A 21,425-nucleotide genomic window follows, 5' to 3' on the forward strand; every position below is an offset into this window, starting at 1 on the left:
CTTTGATCTTTGCGCATTGTTTACGCCATGGGGAGCAAGGTTTATACAATCGTTTTTTTTTGTCTGATCACCCACAGTCGATTTCTGGTGACTCGAACCAAAACCAATTTCACAGCTTTTTTTCATGGCCACTGTATTACGGCTGCATTAAGCGTCGGTAACTGAGAACACCGATCAATTGAAAATGCCACTAACTCGGGGTGATTCTTTCCAGTCGCTTTCTTTATAATATTTCTCCCCTTAAAGTTAACTTCAACCCCTTTGTGTAATACTATGTAGTGTCTTTACAGTTTTTAGTTCATTTTGTGCATGAGCATAATATCGCTCCTTTCAACCTTCTCAAGTTTTAACACGCTGTTCCAACAATTAATTCTTCCCTCCTCCTTTGAGCAACTTCGAGTTATCGGCGTAACTAACCTCCACCTTGCAACCTGGTGTTATCACTCGTAGTTCCTCTGATCTTTAGGTGAAGACCTCGGTGCTTCGCACTTCGTTGGCTATTTACAGTCTCATATCCAACGTGCACTCATGTAATAATCGTTCATAGTTATATAGCTGACAGCGCCCGTGAGCAATTTGAAGCGAATCCTGTGTTCTGATTGGCTACCCGGTCCATCTTGCAGGCTCGGAATTTCCCGCTATGATTCCGCGCTGGAAAAAAGTGCGTGGAGCGGACTCACAAAGTTCGTATCTTTCAGAAAATACAGGCGAAGAAGGCGTAAAAAGTGGCAAAAACAAAGAAAAACTAAACGACCCTCGTGTATTAATTGTGTTACAAACACAGTTGGCCTTCTTTCCCGGCTCTCTGAGATCTGAAACAAGTCATTCTTGATTCTTATGAAAGCGAAATCTTTTTTCCAATACAATAAATGCTTTATTGATCAAGCTTGTTCGGTCAAGATGGCTGGATATTAGCCTCGTTTTGTTTTTGTGCTTTTAAGGAAACGTCTCGGTCCGCAAAAGGAACTCGGCCAAGATCCAGCCATCTTGACCAGTCAATGACGCACTTATATATGGCTTTCGGTCATAATATACGGACCTCATTACGCTCAGTTTTTACTTAATGAGCCCGAACCAAATATTTTCCTGTCCAGCTCTACTACTCGATCAATAAGCACATCTTGTGTCATTTTTATCTGTTTTCGAAATCAAGCTCACTTCTTAATGATGGATATTCTGAGCTGTGTATAACTCACCCATCCCTCTTGGTTTATGCAGGTAGGAGGAAGTAATCGCCGCAATGGCAACAAAATGCCGGAAGTGAATTCTACCTCAGTTCCTTCACTTGTTGATTTTGACGTCACGCACTTGTCAGAGGAAGAGATTTCGACACTGCGCGAGGTGTTGGAAAGGGAGTGGGTCCTACAAGAAGAAAATGCTCAGAAGAAAAGGTATTCTAGGCTACATTATGTAACACATTAATCACTACTGGATCCGTAGCCTATTGCATAGCTTTTCATAGCGAAGGTAGGATATTTCTGCTAAGACAGACGGAGATTGAGAAAAGCCAGTAGGAAAAACCCTGACCCAAAGATGATGTGGTTAAAATTGCAGACTTTCCACTACATGCTTGTAGTACATTATTTTTACTAGAATACTTTAACTTGGATAAGCTTGCCATCCTCGTGAGTGTAGCAAAACACTTTCATTCTTCATAAAGGAGGTTAGTATCTTAGAAACTGTGGTGTTGCGTGAATGAGAGGTATTGCAATGTTGATAATGTAAATTGACCATCGTGGAGAGTTGCTAGCGCTTGAAACCTCACTTTTATTCGTAGTCGTTACATGCCACGGAAATCGGCATACATTATCATTTTGTTTCAGCTTTAGCGTGCCCATGATTTTCTGATAAGAATAGTCCCACTGAACCGTAAGTTGTCTCCATATCATCCTTTGATGAACAGAAAGTTAAACCAAGAAATGATGCAGATGGAAGAGACAATCAGCCAAAGATCACACGGACTGTCCAGAAAAGCCTTATCAGAAATGTGCAATGTGTGTTTCAAGGTAAAAGTGGCTACCACTGGAGCACTGGTCTGCGAAAGGTGTAGAAAAAAGACCTGTATAAGATGTGGGAAAAGGGATCAAGTAAGGCTACTCTGTAATTTGAATTCCAATTTTTTTACCTATTTGATCGGATTGAGATCTTCTCTTAAAGCAAGCTCTGACGACACGACATCAAATAGATAGATTAATATATTTGACGAAAAGATCTTTACATATTCTGAGGTACACTCGCCTTGGTTAATTCCGGCGAACTGTTGTTATGAACTTTTGTTTACAGTTTTTGACCGTAAAGTTTGCGTAGCAATAGAATTTATAACAAAATAGTCCCAAGAGACATCCTTGCTTGCTCTTTGATTGGTTTAATGGATTTAGCTCAACAGACATATTCACTACATGACCGATCGCCACTCAGGTACATTTTACCGATCACAAAGGTATAGTCAAATAGCAATATGACACAAGTGCCACCGAATCATTTTGGGAAAAGACTCAGGCAATAATAGGGTTGAAATTTGTCAGCCGTTTAGGTCATCCTGGCAACTTTCTGTGCATCTCACTGATTAATGTTCGTTCGAAATAGAAGTACGTGGAGGTATAAGTTAAATTAGAAATCAAGCAATTTCAGTGCATTTTCAAAGTTCATTAGAGTCGTATTAATGGCCTGATGCCTATCCTATGAACACTGCTTCCACACCATCACTGCAGAGCATTTTCACTCATAGGGATGAGTTGTGTTGTATTTCGGTTAGGGCGTCTGGAGATGCGCTTTGTGTTTGAAGATACGTCAAAGTCTTATGTTTACTGGTGCATGGTACCATGACGTGAGTCCATGTGAAAGGTTTCAAGTCCAGGAGATGCTCAATAGGCTCGCTGAGGAATCTGTCAGACGACTAGAAATGGTTGGTACCCCATTTTTCCCCTATATCAGTCATAAATTTTCTCGTCATTGTGCATGTGAACTTCTGCCAAGAATCTTGTCTTACTTACTCAGCCTTACCTCATATTGATTCAAATGTCGGCCTGTGATTGGCTAAAACGGCTGGTATTTGCTTCGCGTCGAGAAATATTAAAGCTTAGGAATATCAATAATAACAATAATAATAATAATATTAATAACTGCCTTTTGCAAAAGAATTACGACAGTATAATCTTAGCAGGTGTACAAATAAAGAGAGATGAGGTGAGTGTATGACAGTATTTTGCTAAAAATATTAAGTTAAGTGGTAGTTTAGTGGATGAGAGCCCAAACTTTCTGTAGATTTCAAATCCCGCCCCAAATCACTCACTTACACTGCGTGTGTACTTTTCTTGTTCATTCAATTCTATTTAGCACTCTGACAGTAGTAGAGGGGAAGCATCTGTCAGAATCTCCTCATCTCCCGAAAATTTGCCACTCCTTCATCACTCTCCCCCAACATATCCAGAACTGCAAGTCACGAAAACTTTATACCTACCCACAAGTGAGGGAAAAAGGGAAGCTAGTGTCCATGATCTGGATATCGAGAATGAGGATGACGACGTCTTTGAAGACAACGATGAAGAAATTGACAAATACCTCAGCTTCCCTCATGAAGAGGACCAGATTCAACAGCATGATGGGTGGGAAGAAAGCTATTCTTCTGTGCATCATTCTTCCTTAGATGACGATAGCTGCTCATGTGAGTCACAAGGAGCTTCAGGAGGGACGCCAGAGGGGAATCAGTGAGTGTATGCATAATGTGGCAAATGTTATCAGATTTCTCATTTTATTGAAAAACATAGACTTCCTGGATTATTGCCAGGCCGCTCGCTCTCCTATTGATTAAGACCAACCATCCGATCAACTAACCTACGTACTTCCTAACTGACTGCTTCACTGACCGACTGACTATTTCACAACAACTTTAAAATTTAGTTATCGTATTTTTCTTTTTCTGGATCCTTTCATCTGTGTAAAATGCTTTACTTGAACAAGACCCTCAAGTTGTTACGGCTTCTAATAAGGCTTATTATATTTAAAATAAGATATCATTTATCTTTAACATTATCATAATTGATATCGCATTGTCATTAACACAATCACCATAAACGTCACCATCATTATTGTTAGTACAATTATTGTTATCTTCAAAAACTCATTAATAATTCATAAGCCCATTAACCTATCAAATGGTAGATAATACATCACGTGCAGTGACTTTATATCGATAAACCTCATCCTTATTAGTATGCGGTGTTTTATCAGATATAAAGACACTGCACGTGACTTATGAATATTAATTAATTATCAACACAGAAACTGACACAACAAATGGTGGGAACATATTTAATGTTCTTTCAACAAATTTCACACAGTAAATTTACTTTTGCACCAAATTAATAGTACAGTTGTGAAATACACATCTGGAAAAATTCTCTATTCCATTAGTACAGTAATCTGGTAAAGATTTGATTTTCTTGCATACTAATTTAATCCCTAATGTTTTTCTCGTATGCTAATTTCTGGCGTTCACAAAAGCATAATTGTTATGAACTCTCTTGACACACGCTTTTCCAAGAATGTTTTTGAAGCCGTTCAAAAAACTCACAGCACGTGTTTTATCGGGTCAAAAACCACTCGGCTACGCCTCGTGGTTTTAAACCCGATAAAACACTCCTGCTCGTTTTTTAAACATTACATAATGGCTTAGCTCACGAAAGAGTTGTAGCACAGAGTCTCAAGGTCTAGAGATCGATTCCTCGTGGGTAGCCTAAAGAGTCTTTCTTACTCCGACGCTTGTGACAAAGTTAAGAAGATCTTTTTTTATTCAATGACCGAGTTGTAAACTAACCATCCCTCCCATTCATCACTATCAACATTATAAATTTATCCATCGTTTCTTATCATCATCATCATCATTATTACCGGTTATCAGGAGTCCCATGGAAAACATGCCTGTTGATGACCAATCACGGAGACGGAAGGTAAGAGCCTGAAGTGCCTCCATGTTATTTCTTTTCTTAGTCAGATAATCAGTTGAAAAAATGCGGCCGGATAATTGTGTTGCTTTCTTAGGTAAGACATTTAACTCTAACAATGCCCACCCTTCCCAACCCCCTCCCTGCTAAATATTGTTTATTTGCTCATTTAGGATTCTTTAACCTAAGAGGAATGTATTGTGACAATAAATGAAGGAAAATTTTGTCAGTTATCCCTTAAAACCCGGTGAATATACCTCTTCAGCCTGTATATTTTGTTCAACTATTCCAGGTCATGAAATGATACTCGAGATAACTGTTTCTTTCCGACGGAATTTCCTCTTACTGAAGAGCATAGGTGCAAAAGATTAGGATGGGAATTCCCTTAAGACCTGAAATGGACAAAACAAAACATACAAGCTAAAGAACACTATTGTCAGAGAAACCTGTTGGGGACTGGGGGGAGAGAAATAAAAAAAAATGATAAAATCGTTTATTTATACGCAATAAGATTTCAGCGTATAGGTGATATAGTCGTATCCTAGTCTAACCCGTTTTATGCTGTGGAAACCAGGACATGACCTTGGGCCAGTCTCTCGAAAGTCCCGGTAACTAAACATGCCCGAAGCTATATTTTAAGATAGAAAGTTAAAGAATAAAGAAGCAGGCTCTGGTGCCCTAACCACTCCATTTTGTTTCTTTAGCTGCTAGTTTTATTTTATAATTCTCAACACTATTGAAACCCTCATTTTGAATGAAAACAGAACGAATTTATGGGACCTTCAAGAAACAGACCCCTGGCTAGATGGATCATATGTTTCGATAGCAGACTTTACCTTTGCCTATTGATAACAATAATGACGCGTTGTTGTTTTCTGGTATACAGGTCGGCGGTTTACCCATCTCGAAACATGGAGATTGTCCCATGATTCATAAAATGAACCTTCGTAAAGACCCAAAATTACAACGTCTTGAAATGGGCTCAGGTATGTAATGGTCGCAAACCCCTGTACAAAGAAATATAGGATAAGGTCGACCTTTCGCACGTTATGTTTGCTCGTATATAATCTGGCAACGTCATACCCTGTGTCAAGCTATGGGTCAATGGAAACAGGTTGGGATAGCGGATGGGCTAGAAAATGAAGGGAGTGTTGTTAGGAAAAATTTATGTTTCCCGCCCAAAAGAAATTCTCAAGGTCGCCCACTTGCCACAATTTTTTTTCTATCTCCACTGAAAAAGAGTCGGGAAATGCTGGGAAATCGAGGTTATAGTCATATATTAAATATTACCAATGAACGAAGACCGTTCTTTATTGTTATTTAACACTTGTCCCTTTATGCATCACTTCTGATTCCCGTGCACGTTTTCTTTGATGTGTTTGTAAAAGGCCCAGATTGTCCGGAGCTTAATTTCTCATATTCTTTTATAGACTATGAGTTGTTTGGTATCGAAGTTGTAGGCGGGAGAATGTGCACTGGAGGTTTCCTGTGTGTTTACGTTGCCAAAGTAGTGGAAGGATCATCAGCTGTGCAGTGCATCAGGGAAGGTTAGTGGTCGGTTATTATTTATCACCTGAGGGGAGGAGGGGGGGGGGGCGGGTTTGAAGGATTTTAGTTGCTTCACGATTAAATTTACCTCATCCCACCCATAAGGCTCTGCAGTATTCTTAGGAACGCCCCTCCCGCTCATTTGCGGTTAGTTAGTAGTAAAATTTCCATAGATCCCCTCTTATACTCTGTTGGCGACGACTGATTGCCCCACTGTTCCCCCTAATACCACGTGATTCCCCCCCCCCCATCTTCCACCCCCTCCCCCTTAGGAAAGTGTTTTCGAAGAACTTTCTCACAGGTTTTAAAGTTCGAAATTTCTTTTCATTTTTATCTTTCCCATCTTCATCACTTTATGCTTAATTTTGTGCCGCGAGAAAACTTCTTGAAATTGTTCTTATGAGACATCTGAGAACAGATTTGTCCTTTCCGATATTTGTTTCTCCAGTAAGTTTCCATTCATTTCAGCCTGTATTTTTGCATCTCTAGACCTACAGATTTTGATGAAAACTATGATCAGTCTTCCAGCTACCTTTTTCGAAGCTAACGAGCGAGCCCAATAAACCACATGCGAGATATCTCATAAACTTTTTCGTACCATTCAGGTGATCAGATTTTGGAATGGGATCATACTTCACTGGTGGATGTATCGTTTGAAAAGGCGAAACGTATTGTTGCCGCCTCGCCGCCTGAAGTCACACTTGTCATTTGTCATAATGCAGCCAGGTAATCACATTCATGCCCTCTTTCGTTGTGAACTTAAATTCAAATGGCATTTTAAGGATGTATTTCTCCGCCACTGAGAGTCGGGCTTTCCTGAATCATCACAAATCTCACCTTTTTGGAGTAAGTTCATCGTGTTGCAAGGGTGGAAGCTGAGAGTTGATGCTCCAAAGATAGGCTGTGGGCGTCTCTCTCTTTAATCTGAGCATCTCTAGAGTGGATTAATAATGAAAACTGAACTGAGTGGAGTGCAATTTGGGCTGAAATCATACGCGTAATTTCAAAATCGAACAGGTGCGCAGCGCTCGTTCGATTTGAAATCACAAATATGATTTCAGGCCAAAATTGCACGACACGAGGTTCAGTTACCACTTTATTATATCCATTTTGAAATCGCCCAAATAAAAGACTTGGTTAGTTCAAATATTTTATTGATGCAGTATTGAGCTGGTCTGAAATTCAATTCATCCATTTTTGCAGGGGAAAAAGTAAGAGTTTTGGAAACAAAAGTTGCAAAATTTGCCACATGATACTCTTTGTCTTTCATTTTCCTGCAATGTGATTGGTAATTTTAGACAAGACTTGAAATCTGATTGGTTATTTTGTTTTTTAGTGTAACTTCCTAGTTGGCTGGGAAGAAGGTGTGATTTAAAGCAAAAAATGGGGGCGATTCGTGAATAAATCGCATCAATTAGAGCCAATCAGATTACAGGGACCACTAGTGATTTCAAAAAGGGTGTAATAAAGTTAGTTACGGATTCCAACAAAGCGTACGATCAGCATCTGCTGCTCCAAGGTGTCTCTCAAATTCAGTTTGCATTCATGGATAGTATTAGGGGAAAAAAGGAAAGAGTGAGTCACTCTTGACCTATTTCCTTCTAAGACTGATCAAAAATGCAAGCTGTTAACAGTATAAAAGATTGTAAAAATTTTCATGCTCTCCTTGATATGTATTTGGAAATCCAACAATAAAACACAAAGACCACAGGAAGCGTATTTTAATCCAAATTTGTAGACAAACAGATTGACTTGACTTGTGCTCTGGTTCTGTTGTAAAACACGCAGGAAGCGGCTAGAGCACGAAAGAAGTGTAGGTAGAAAAACGAGACGTATTCGAGTGTTTCTCCCTACTTCTTGAGCTCTTCAATTTGTAATCTGATAGAGCACGCTCAGCGCGCGTTATATCCGAACTTTATTATAAACTACAGTAAATTTATTAGCTGTCTGCACCTTTTTCTCGGAATTGACGGAAGGTTTATCCTAATGTAAGACTCATGCTGTTAAAGCTTTAACGTCTTTGTTTTCTTTTAGTTTTATGAAGAAACCTCGAACTCCCTCATGCGGAATATTAACAAAAGCAGTGGAGAAAAAGAGGAAAAGATACGGTAATTAGAAATTTGAAACAGCTCTTTTCATTATACTGGCTGGGGAGATCTTCATTTTCGCATCTACTACCATTTGACCAATCTTTGACGCTCTATTTTTGAAAACATGAAGTTAAACGATGGGGATCAAATGTTAGGTTCTTTGGGTTAATTTCTCATGTTCAGTTCACTGAAGTGGAGAGATTAACTGGTGTAGATTATCATTTTAGAGGTCATTAATCGAGGAAATACATTTATCATATGAAGAAAAGAAAAGAAGAGCCGTGACAACACGTGAAAAAATACGATACTTTTTCACATGTGTGATATCGACAATCAGCTGCTGACACGTCACTCGCCTTTCACAGGTTGAGGTTGATTAATGAACAGCAAAGCCTTTACCATTCTCAATCTGTGGTTGTTTATCGGAATTTTCTCGGATTATAGCTGCGAAAACACTGAAAAATTCGTATCGCTTACCAACAGTGACGTTCAAACTTTCTTAGAAGGGGAAGAAAACCAAATTACGGAGAGAAAAGGCGAAAGTGACGTGTTCGGTGGCTTTCGTAATGGCATTTCTCGTGGCTGAGAACGAAAATCGACAATTGGGTGGTCTGCCACAGGCCGCTTTTAGCTGTGTACCTGAAAGATTTCTTCTGTCGATAAAGTAGACTTTTCTTGTCAGTGAAGGACTATTGTGTTTATATGATAAACAAAATAATACGTGGTTGCTTGTAGATATGGAACTTCTCTTCTCGTGTTCAACTCGACATCTCACTCGTTGTCTACGCTCTCTCGTAAGCACTCGAAGAGAGAGTTCATATCTAAGCGTCCCCATGTATTATTCTCTCCCTATATATGACCCGAGCGCCAGACAAACACATTTCTGATTCCCTTCTAAGGATTCGAACTTATACCAATAACTTTATCCTCTCTTGCCAATAACCATTTCACAGACTTATGCATTAATCCGACAATCGAACCATGAAAATTTTAAAACTTGCCAACCAGTTTATAAGCTAAGATCATGTGTGACAGCGCCTTGTATGCTGTTACAAATAGGAATCTTACAAGACTGTATTTTGTGGAGGAAAGTGATTAAGTTTGTAAATTCCAAGTTCGGCTGTCGAATAACTACCGATTTCAAACTCCGGTATCGAAGTAAAGGAGAACGCGTACATGACTAAGTATGGAGTCAAGTGAATAATCTGTTCGGATATCTCTATGTTGTAGACAGTATAAAGTGTTGGTCGAGGTGGTCTCTTGCCCAGCTGACAGACGATGATTACGTTTTTGATGAGGTAGGCACAAGTAGCTGCTTATTGGCTTTGTGCTTTGGTTTTATTCTGAAAAATGTTTCAGTTGTAACATCAGGCGCGTTCACTTGCTGTTTCTCATTCTAGATATTTTTTTGAATGAAGATAGTTTGTATATCATGGACGAGAGCAACAGCAGTGAAAATATGTTATGTCATAAAATTAAATTTTCCAGTTAAATTTTATTTATCAGTAAGAGTATTTATCACTCGATACCCTCGTAAAAGCTTGTCAGAAGGTAAAGGCTGATTTTCAGTGGCGTCAAAGTCGACAGAGCGCCGACGAACCTGTGAAATAAAAAATCAGAGCTGTATGCAGTTATAGACTCCACGGGATGGGAATCGGAAAAATTAGAAAGTTTTCATCCCCCTTTGATTCCGCTTTCGACTCTAAAGCTTATACGAGGGTCTCAATGGCATGACGACTTTTAAGACTAACAGTTGAAAATTTTGGCCATCTTACGGCAAACAGTTAATGTCAATCACCAGAAAGTTTTTTCTCCGGTTAACTTTTTCACGATTATCGGCTAAAATTTGTCAATTTTTCCACCTAAAGGCTACATTTTTGGCCGTCGTACGGCGATTGGTTGACCCCAACGAGACCCTCTTCTAATACGATCTTGTTAAAACCCTCTTCTGGTAAGATCTTGTTAACGGCATGTAATTGGAGTCACAAGCAGAAGCAAAACAACAAACCAAGTACACTGCCAATTCCCTACCCTTCCGAGTGGTCCGGACTTTCATAACCTAGTTTTCAAGGGATCTAAGTGACAGTCATAGGCGGAATTGCAAGTCTGTATCTTATATTATTGCAATACCAGAGATAACTTTATTTTCAGAGATATGACCTCATTCTTCAAGACAGGTTATGTATTATTTGTATACAGGGTGAAAATCAAACTCAAGGGCAAAGAAAGATCGGACAAATACAGGTATGCAGCATTTTCCTTTCTCTTACGCTTAATTTAGGTCAAGTAATAGCTATAAAACAAAATAAAGGTCGTTTTAAAACATTTTTGTCTAACTTCGGTTCGTCATCTCGCATGCAGACATATCTAAGCACATGTCTCCTACACCGAAAGCAGTGTCTCTAGTGTTTGATCCACCAGTGTTTGCCCCCATAACTCGGAAAGTTTTGCGAGGAGAGCTGGATAGAGAGTTATTTTGCCCTCAGTCCTTCCATACATCAAACACAAATTAGATGATTGTAGATGCTGAAGTTCCACTGACTGTTTGCTTGCACCATTCACATTATTTTACTCTCTTTATTTGAGAGAGATACTCTAAGTACAGTGTATTATTTTGGGACAATATACAAAGTTCAGAGAGGGCCTGACTAATCTATAACTGAAGCGTATTTCTACTTTCATGTATGTAATGTTATTTCTGTTGTTTTCATACTTCATTGCAGCTGCATATATGGCATGATCCCCATGGGAACAACATGACAGTGCGTGTGTTGAATGCAAGAGGTCTATCATTGCAATTTATGCCAAACCAGGAGTTAATCAATCCCTATGCTCTACTGTATCTACTACCCAACAGAGAGTAAGGATGTTAAAGTTGATATATTAATGACTTGAACGACGCAACAGAACCCCCTCTTATACTAAACATTTTGTATCTTTTGTGTTGTTGGAGGATGATAAAAAACCTATGGTTATCTTCCCGTTGCTTTTTCTCCGATCTCTCCTACATGCTCCCTTCCACCTCTGTCTCTCGTTTCTCTTCATTCCTTTTCTTTACTGCTTTTCCTACTCTTTCCCTGGTCATGTCTCTATAATTATTTTGAAGGAAAATCGTGGGCCAAACATTTCATTGACTGATTTAGTTGAACACCAAAATCAAACCACTTTCAAAATAGCTGTTACAGCGTTTTTACTCTGGTCTGTCCCACTGGTGCCCAGACATTATCACTTTAGGGTGGAATCGCAGTTGGAACGCGCACAATATATGGAACACGATTTTTTGGAGTACCAAGTAGCTGATGTGTTTACTATTGGAATACTGGTTTTCTTTTTAGGATCTCAAGTCATTTCAGGACCAATACTGACCCAGAGACGGTTACTCCAAAATGGGATCTCAGTTTTGTGTTTTCAAATATCCCTGAAAGTGAGGTGCGAGGTCTTTTACCTGATTTAAAACGTTTAGATTTCAATTTATAGCAGCGATAATTTTCTCCAGAATTATAGAGTTAGTTTCGGCTAAAGTCAAAGAAAAGTCTAGGATAAAACGTGTGAGCAAAACAGTACTGTAAATATGATGAGTAATTCGACGTAATTTACGCCTAATGTAATACACTACACTTTTTGTTTCTTTGCCAGCTTCCCTCAAGAACTCTGGAGGTAACTCTCTGGAGTGAGGTTCCGGGAGATACCAACATATTTCTTGGAGAGGTACTTGGAACTGGTGATATCATTTTCTTAATTTTTGAACAATGATAAAACTTAGGAAGCAACACATTTTGTTTTTTCTTTTTTTGAGAATTGAACATCGGTTGCAATGTGTTTTTTTTTTGTAATGCAAGTGCACGTAGTTATTATCAGAAATGCCCATCAACACTTTCAGTTGCAATTTCCCCGGCAAACTTAAATCTTACTTAAGTCCTACTCATTCTGAGATCATTCCCTGTAATGACACCGGAAACGAAAATGATTTCAGTTAGGCTGACAAGAGAAATTGACTCTCTTAAGTGTCAAAAATAATTTGGGATAAATGAAATAAATGAATGGATAAATGAATAAATGAATGAGTGGGTGAGTAAGTGGATGCGTAAGTAAGTCAGATCACAGTTTTAATCACTTTCTCAGACGTTCCACACATTTTGCTTTAATGACGCACTGAATTTGATGTGTTGAATTCTTTAAGAGTTTGATAAAAATGACGCCGACTCTGCTCTGTAGTGGCGCACAATGGTTTGATATCCAGGATCATGACGAGGCGTCCACGTTCCTCCCAGTCCCAATGCGTCGCAGGCATACTCTTTCTCCACGGTTACTTCCTCCCATCAATGAAGGTAATTTTAGATCTGGGTCTGCACTGGTGTGGCTGGCGCTTAGAGGCCACTTGACATCGTCTGCTGTTGAACGAAAGTTGATCTTTGTCATACGTTCGGCTGTCATACGAGTCCGCAGTGGGTTTGTTCAACAAAGAGCTGCGATTGGTCTTAGAAGCCGAGCCACATTGTGAATTAATCGGATGCATAACCTAAACCAACTTGGTTATTGGCGATGTCAAGCTGTTTCCTTGTTTTTAACTAGAATTCTCACCGAATAACTTTTGAAAGTATCCTCTGTTCTGACTAGCAGTTTCGATAGCTTCGTTATTTTAAAACGATGCAAGGTCGAAACGCACTGAGAAGAACAAAAGTTTGAGACAGAAATTTTGCAGATCTCTCTCGCTCAAAACAGCAACAGCAACAACGAAGAGGCATGATAGAAATAAAAAACAATTGATTGCTCCTGTGAGTTGTAACTAAAAGTTAAGTTTAAGGAATTGAATAGAATATGTATCCTGTCAAGACCACCTTACATTGAAGCGACTACTTTACCAAATATGTAGTAAGATGCTTTAAGAAATTTAGCCCCGTTCTTTTTGCCCATTTTTTAGTGAGAACCTCTAACGAGGAAGTCAAGAATGACAGCAGTCCTACTGGTCTTAAGAAGGTCAATCGTAGCATAAGCACGGTGAACATCTCAACATGCGTCTCACAAGTCTTCATCAGCGAAAGTGATGGCATCACAATGCAGCACAGGAGAAGGAGAAGAGCTGATTCCGTTGTTACAATGAAAGCGTTCCGTCCCAAAAGAAATTCAAACTTCCAGAGAATGGAATCTTTCCGAAGAAGATTCTTGGGTGAGAAAAAAACATAATCTAAATACACCCCTTCAATACACAGCAATTTATGATTAAAAAAAGAAAATAGTGATGGGAGACTGGTGCCTAAACGGTTAGCGGGCCGCACTCAGGGTCTAGAGGGTTAGGTTCGAGACCTGCCAAGCAACTGAGTTGTGTTCTTGAGCAAGGTACTTTCTTGTTCTCTGCTCCACCTTGGAGTGTAAATGAGTTACGGTTAGCTCTCAGGGAAACCTGACGAAAGGCAAGGAAGGGGGGGTGAGAATGTTGCGATAGAATGGCATTAATTTCAGGGTGTGAGGCAAATTTTAAGCTTTGGAATTGCAATCATCTAAATTTAGATTCATCTTTCTATCAAGTTTTGATCATCAAGATCTCATCTAGCCCACTAAATGCTCTACCTCGCAGATTCAAGCTATAAAAGTCGGTCAGCCCCAACAACACCCTCTGTCAGTATTCCGCAATCCATGGAAGATCTGAGAAAGAAAAGAGCGATGACGCGATCAACGGATGGCTTAAAGTTGCCACATAACCTGTCAGATTATTTTACGTCTTTAAAGTCTGCAAAAGAAAACGCTCACGAAATAGAATTTAAAGCTAAAGAGGAGAGAGAAGGGAAGATGAGAGGCGCTTTGAGGGTCATGAAAAGGTAGATTGTCAAAAGTGTACCTTTTTTGCCCAGAGCAATCAGCGATCTGGTGTTGAGAGCAACTATAATTGTACAGGTTTTGTTTTAAATCGAGCTATAATTGGTCTTAAAGTTTCAAAAAATGATGATGATATTCAACAACCATTCACCAAAGTGAAACGGCCTGGTATCTACCACAAGCCACCAACACACAGTATAAGTGAGATATTAAAGTGAGATATTGTACCACAAAAACATGATTTTAACTCATTTTTTCCTGCAACGATTACAATATTTTCAGGCGCAAATCCCGAAATCGAAAGTTGCTTGAAGGTGAATAGCATAGGGTATTCGGAGTATAAGTTGCCAATCAGAGCACGCCTTCAACGCTATCCACTGATATATGTTAATCACCTTAAAGAATAAATAACCAATCAAGTGGGCACCCGTCCATAGACAACTATTTCGACCTCATTAGCTCTCACTAACATAGCAGCATTACTATAAAAAAATGGAACTCGGTTCTCACAAGTGTACCAAACTTAAACCTCTCTTTCAACAAATCGGACACAAAAATTGCTGCAGAACTAAATTTCTCTGGGAACCTAGTTTTTGTTACTATTATTATTATTATTTTTTTTTTATTTGCTCCTTTTAGGAAGTACACCAGTTCTTGCTGGGAGTGCTCATTCAGGCTTAGTGATAATTTAGAGGACCAGACTTAACCGTGGATATTTTATTTTACCGTCCTCATATTCGTGTCTCTCAGGTACCCTGCAAATTTCAGGATACGTTTAGGGAAATTGATGGAGAAGCCATGTCAGCTTGGGGTAGTCGCTGAGCCTGGTGCTAGTGGATCTACGATGTCAGAATATCATGGTAATATATATAGTAACTGTTTGTGATCCCTTGGAAACCTGTTAAACCTTTTACTTCCAAGATATCATTGGTACTTCAGCTTACTATCTGTCATAGAATTCTTATGTAGATATTACTTCCTCCAGCCCCCTGAGAAATTTACCTATTCATATGTGAGATAATAAGCTGAGTATCTTTAGATAGGTACCTTTGGAATATGCATGCGTTCCGAGTCCCTCTCTCTCAACAATAAAAAGATAACTGTAGAAGGAGCGTGAAGTTGATTCCAGGCGAAATAATCAAAAGTATTCACAAGATCGGAAGTATCATCTCCAGTGCAAAAAGCTTAGAAGATGGATTCAGAAATGAAAAGGAAAGGAAGAGCATAAGATTAGAAAGATTAAGACATTTTTTAAGACATTTTAAGACATTTTAAGACATTTTTTAAGACATTTTAAGACATTTTAAGACATTTTAAGACATTTTAAGACATTTTAAGACATTTTAAGACATTTTAAGACATTTTAAGACATTTTTTAAGACATTTTAAGCATTTAGGCGAGATTTTGTAAGATGCACACACCACGACACACTCCTGCAAGAACAGTCAAACCCCTCTTAAGTTGTCAGCTTAGTACTTGATCAGTTCATCGGAAGTTCGCATAGCACTTTTGTTTATGATCACAGATTTGCCCGGATATCTTTCTGCTCCAACTACGCCCAGCGTGTCGACGTCCACCGAAGACCTTCGACGGGAGAGATCTCTAACCAATTATTTACAAGTACCTCGAAGCCCTGGTGTTTTTTCAATATTCAAGCGTCGTAACGATTCTCAGAGCTCACAAGTGTGCGCAGGAAATGTCGCCGAAGGAGAGGAGCCGTCGTAAGTTGTAATACCTGACTATTTTCATTTTGGTATCATACTCAAAGCAGATTAAATTTTAATAAGAATGTTTTCATTGCCAATGTACGAGGTGCATAACACCTAACCAGCGTGACGTCTACTGACTTAAAGTAATTCAGTCAGCAAAGATTGGGAGGAAAATTTTCACTGCTGAATTCGGTATAGTTTGTGCGCATGCCCTAAATGAATTTACTCTTTTTAGATTCTTTGCAGGGGTACCCACACAGGAAAAAGTTTTCATTCTTTAATGTGAGGAGAGCCACAAACCTAACTGCTCGCCAGAATTCTCCTCTACTTATTATAGCTAAGTTCTTTTTATCGAAGGCGTATCGTAACATTTCCTCTTTCAGTTCAATAGAAACTCAGCCATGTTTTTCACCTCGCTTATCGCCTTCTTCGAATGATGTAGCCTGGGAGGTTTTTTCGCCACTGCCCACGATGAAGGAGACAGAGTGAGTCATAAGTTCTTCTCATCTTTTTTCTTAAGTCTAATAGATCAGCTCATCGGTTGTGCTTAAACAGCTGAAACTTTCCTTTTTTCCGTGGACGTCGACTCTTATCGCAAGATGTTTACCCCTGGATAGAAACCACTGGAAAGTAACTCGCAATGCGATGTGTTACATAGATGTGGAGGTGTAGAAAGTCTTTTTGCTTGAAATTTTACGAAATAGTAAGCAAAAGAAAGTCGCCACGTTACCCGTTAGTTTTAAGAGTTAAGCCGAGCATAGCCTCCTCTAACGAATTACCTTTCCTATCATAGGCCGCACTTCACATTTCCTAAACCGATATATGACCCCCAATTTGATTACGTGGATGAAGAGGAAGTTACCCCGGAAGAACGCCCGTCGCGTGATGCCTATGCCGGAGACACCGAAGCAGGAGAATTAGGTATAGGTAAGAAGGACTTCCCGCTCCAAACCATCTCTTTTACGGTTTTACTTTTATTGTTTGATAAAAAAAAGTCATTTGGTTTATCGGTTGGGGTGAAATGGCAGTTGTGCTATACAAATGATCGAAAAAAGAAATTAAATTTTGCAATAAGTAAGGCTGGGGAAGAGGTGTACCCGACTGAGTCGTATAAGAACAAGTTTCGCTAGAGCTTTGTAACAGTCTTGAGTATTAGCCTGATTGTTTTTGCCAAAGCAGTGTGAGACGGGTGATCTCAATTCACGTTGTACCGGTTTTTTACGTGAAAGGAGTCTCCGTCCGTTTCTGATGCTGATGCTACTGTTGTCCGTGAAATGTCTGTATCAAAATCACTTATGGCGGAAATCTGTTGAGTATTAACCCTATTACTCCCAGGAATGACCAAACATGAAATCCTCCAGCAAAATCCATGCATTTCCAAGCAAAAACGTGATGAGAAGTGAAAAAAAATTATCCACTAGCGGGATATTGCGTAATTGACCACCAAATTCTTAGATCTGAAAAATAATGAATGACATACGGTTTGGAGAATCGCCATTTAGATCTTGTGGGTGAGGGGTTAAAACCATGTGGAACACACACTTCTCTAACATCATGAAGTGCGTGAAATCATCTCCTTAGGAAACCAGCAACTGGTGGCACCCCCTGAAAGTTTACCACTGGACAATGATGACCAGGAGCCGTGTTTAAACGTCATGGATAAATGGGAAATTCCTCGTATTACTGTGCATCGTGACAGCACAGGTGATCATACGCTGCCGGCTTCAGCAGACAACACACCAAAACAAGAAGCAGAACCGCCAGCAGGGAAGAAAGGAACATTACACGCCTTGAGAAAGTAAATTACTGTTGACTTTAAGGTTTAAACAAAACTATTCCCATGTAAATATCTTACAAGCAAACCAATGCTTTTAGAGAATTATGGGTCGTTACTAACCCAAAAAAGCCATAATTTTCTTTTATTTTGCTGTTTACTTTTGCTTCAAAGCTGACCTCTTATTCCCCATTGTAAAGATTTCATGTATGTCAGCGGTAAATTTCAAACTTTTTAATTAGAAGTTATCGTGATTATTGATCGCAATTTGCATCTCGTTATTAGATATTCTCGAAGTTTAAGGCCTCGTTTGAGCAGGGACTCTGCGGCTAAACTAACCTTGTATGGTGAAGATCCCGTGAAGGGTGTTGTTGGACCGGGCCAATTGAGAAGGGGAAGTTATCAAGGTGAAAATAAAAAGAGATTTTTGACAACAAAATTCCTCACCATGCGTGGGTCTCGAAGTTAGGTTCTTAGTGCACATAAAGAAAAGTAGATAAAAATGAACTCTGTTGAAACGATAAAAATTACAGTATATCACAATTTTGGAACAAGGCGGAGGCAGTGTCTCTTTAAAAAAAATTTGACTTTACAAGTTCAAAATCCGTTATACAGCCACCTTAGACTGATATACTTTTACATAATTTTACAACCTCTACGATGGACCTCTCTTTACCTATAAAGTGCATTTGAAACTTACGAGAGATGTTCTTTACGCGTCTGGTACAAAACCATTAGTTCGATCTCACCTAGGAAATTGCATCAATAAAATGATGTTTAAAATGATTTAACTGTAAGCTAAGACTAAAGGAGAACAAAAATGTCTTTCAGAATTAGTGACTATCTCTTTTTATCGCAGGCCACGAACTGGGTTACCTTCGGATTGGTTTGTTCTCATCTCGAGGATCTCTTGAAGTGGAAATAATACGAGGAGTTAGCCTGTTAGTCCTTGGCGACCACCCACCAGGTATGGTATAAGTAATTGCTGCTTGTTCAGTCAAACTTTCCTGTGTTACCGCATCCTTTAAGGACCACCTCTGCGAAGTGACCAGGCACTTTTCATAAATCTGATACTGAAATTCTGTCATTGAGATCGTTACATTTGGAGCGTCCCCTCGATGACCGCGACTTCTTTTTTTTTTAATAACTTGCCATTTACCGGTAAACTCATTTTAATTAATTAATTTTTAAGCAAAGCCGAACCAAACAAAAATAAAGATAAAATTGCTTCACTGACAGAGGGTTCTTTTATGGGTTTCACTTCTACATAGATACGTATGTGAAGACATATTTAATCAAGGATCAAGTCCGACTTCTTAAGAGAAAAACTTCCATTACTCGCCAATCCGTTAATCCAGTGTACAACTGCAAAATCAAATACTCTGGGTGCGAAGTCCATAACAGCGAATTATTGGTAAGCTCTAATGTAAACACCTATACATATATTAGACAATTTCTAAGCTTAACGGCTATTCTTATCCATGCACCTGTTCCTACTTTCTTTCGTTTGTATATATGTCCTTCAATCGATTCATTCATCGCCTCTTTTATCCATTCGTTGATTGGCCCTTCCATTTAGCCCTCAATGTGTCCATTGTTTATCTGCTTTTCTGTTTGTCCGTTGGCTTGTTTTCTGGTTCACTGTTTTATCCTTTCATATTTTTGATTTTTTCTCCTCCTATTCTTCCATTTGTTGGCGTCAATTTTGTCGTTCATCCTTCAAGCATACCTACATTTGCGTTCCATACATTAGCTCTTCCATTTCTGGATTCATTCCTTCATTCGATCTCTCACTCGTTCGCTCGACTTCACAATCATCCATGCCTTGTTTCATTCGTTCTTACATTGATACAGTCGTTTTTTTCATTTTGCGTCGAATGTTTCTAATCGATCATTTTATTTTACACAAACTATCTTCTTCAGGTGAGTGTTTGGTGCAAGCAGGGAATATTTGGGCGTAAGGTGTTGCTTGGAGAAGTACACATTGCCCTGGGCTCTTTGAATCTTAGCGTTAAGCAGGTGGCTTGGTATAAGTTATTTATTGAGTCACAATTGAGTGACGACTGAGTGACTCTAACATGATTCAACATTGGGGACCTCGTGCAAAGTGCTACGACAACAGTGGAAAAGAGAACGCGACAAAGGATGCCCCACCAATAGCATAGCTTCATTTTTTTGTTTACAAACCGCACACAAACAACAATTCCTCTATTCACTCTGAAAGAAATTCTTTACGCCTGCTCTGAAAGAAATTCTTGACGGTGACCAATTTAAAATATCAGCTCAGTTGATAAAAAACAAGTTACTTTGCTATACTTCCCCACCAACGCAGCACCAGCAATGTAAGACCTCTTACTGCCATCTGTTTAACCTGTGAGTGAGCTTTTACATTTGGGTCTTGCCTAACGGTTCCTTTTCCGGGTAGAATAATTTGTTTTTATCAATTGAGTTGATAATGTAATTTGGCCTTCGTAAAGAGCTCCTTAAGCTAACGTTTCGAGCGTGAGCCCTTTGCTTTTCGTTTCGCTCTGAGGACGCAGCCTACAGTTTCTTTAGAAACCTATCCCCTGTATTTATTAGCCTTTTCCGGGCAGCTTACTACAGTGAACCATCGACAGCCGCTTATTGAAAAGTTATGAAGCCCCTGACCGGGTAGGGCTGGTTGACTTCCCTAAGTTGCTAACACTTAAAACGACTATGAAAGAATAAATCAGAACTACCAGACGATTATGTCAAGGGTGACACACTTTATTTATCTTGTTGTGTGGGAAGTTAGTGCTGCTGCTCTATTGCTACAAAGTATGATCGATTCCTTGCCTTTGTTTTCTGCAAAAAAAACGTAGAATCAGAGAGAGCGAATTCTCTTTTACGTGTTAAATTCATAAAATCAACGTTTGAAAAAAAAACTTTTCCGCGTTCTATACGTTGTAGCCATAATTTAATTTAAGACCACATAAATTAGACTAATATGACTCTGTGTAAACTGAAAATAAGCAGAGTAACGATAATTCTCATAAAAGATCAAACAACATTTTTAAGTTTTCAAAGCATGTTTCCACAGTATTCGTGTCATCTTCAGTAGCACATGGTCGTTTTACAATTTATACTTAACATATATGTTATCGAACTATACCGTATAAGATTACGCTAATCAGATTCGTAAACTGACTTTGTGTAAAGTGTACTGCAACTAAACTCCCTTATGGCCCACAGACAGTGTCATCTAAGATTGTAGAAACCAATCCCCCTACTAGCCCCAGTCCGCACGGCTAGCCATATAAGTTTGACTTTCGCGCGGATCATGCAAATTAAAAAGTGTGAGCTCGAGTTAAAAGATAATCGCCAGTACGTTCTTATGTGGCCGTATTCCAAAATCGTCAGGTAAATCGTTCTTTCGTCTAGTGTCCCGTGTTCCTTATGTTATTAGTATTGCCTATGTTATACGTATTTCTTGTTATATGTATTTCCCATGTTATTTCCAATCTTGCTATTAGTTGTTCCGTTCTTAATGTATTGTGTTTGTAATACTTTACTTAGAAACCGCTG

The 21,425-nt window shown here is 39.1% G+C and overlaps 1 protein-coding gene across 1 annotated transcript; it reads left to right on the forward strand.

Annotated features, from left to right (window-relative positions):
* Window positions 1-1,251: 1,251 nt before the first annotated feature.
* Window positions 1,252-19,946, forward strand: LOC136279239 (regulating synaptic membrane exocytosis protein 2-like). Its single transcript, XM_066162845.1, has 25 exons — window positions 1,252-1,391; window positions 1,904-2,087; window positions 2,756-2,905; window positions 3,337-3,707; window positions 4,901-4,949; window positions 5,830-5,929; window positions 6,374-6,490; window positions 7,097-7,217; window positions 8,526-8,599; window positions 9,812-9,879; window positions 10,781-10,825; window positions 11,305-11,441; window positions 11,917-12,010; window positions 12,218-12,289; window positions 12,762-12,909; window positions 13,503-13,748; window positions 14,157-14,397; window positions 15,146-15,255; window positions 15,922-16,117; window positions 16,899-17,032; window positions 17,687-17,903; window positions 18,165-18,286; window positions 18,739-18,846; window positions 19,151-19,293; window positions 19,803-19,946. Exons 1-25 carry the CDS (start codon window positions 1,252-1,254, stop codon window positions 19,944-19,946), a joined length of 3,531 nt encoding a protein of 1,176 aa, XP_066018942.1.
* Window positions 19,947-21,425: the final 1,479 nt, after the last annotated feature.

This window comes from Pocillopora verrucosa, chromosome 2, assembly GCF_036669915.1.
Source record: "Pocillopora verrucosa isolate sample1 chromosome 2, ASM3666991v2, whole genome shotgun sequence".
Classification (NCBI taxonomy): Eukaryota; Metazoa; Cnidaria; class Anthozoa; order Scleractinia; family Pocilloporidae; genus Pocillopora; species Pocillopora verrucosa.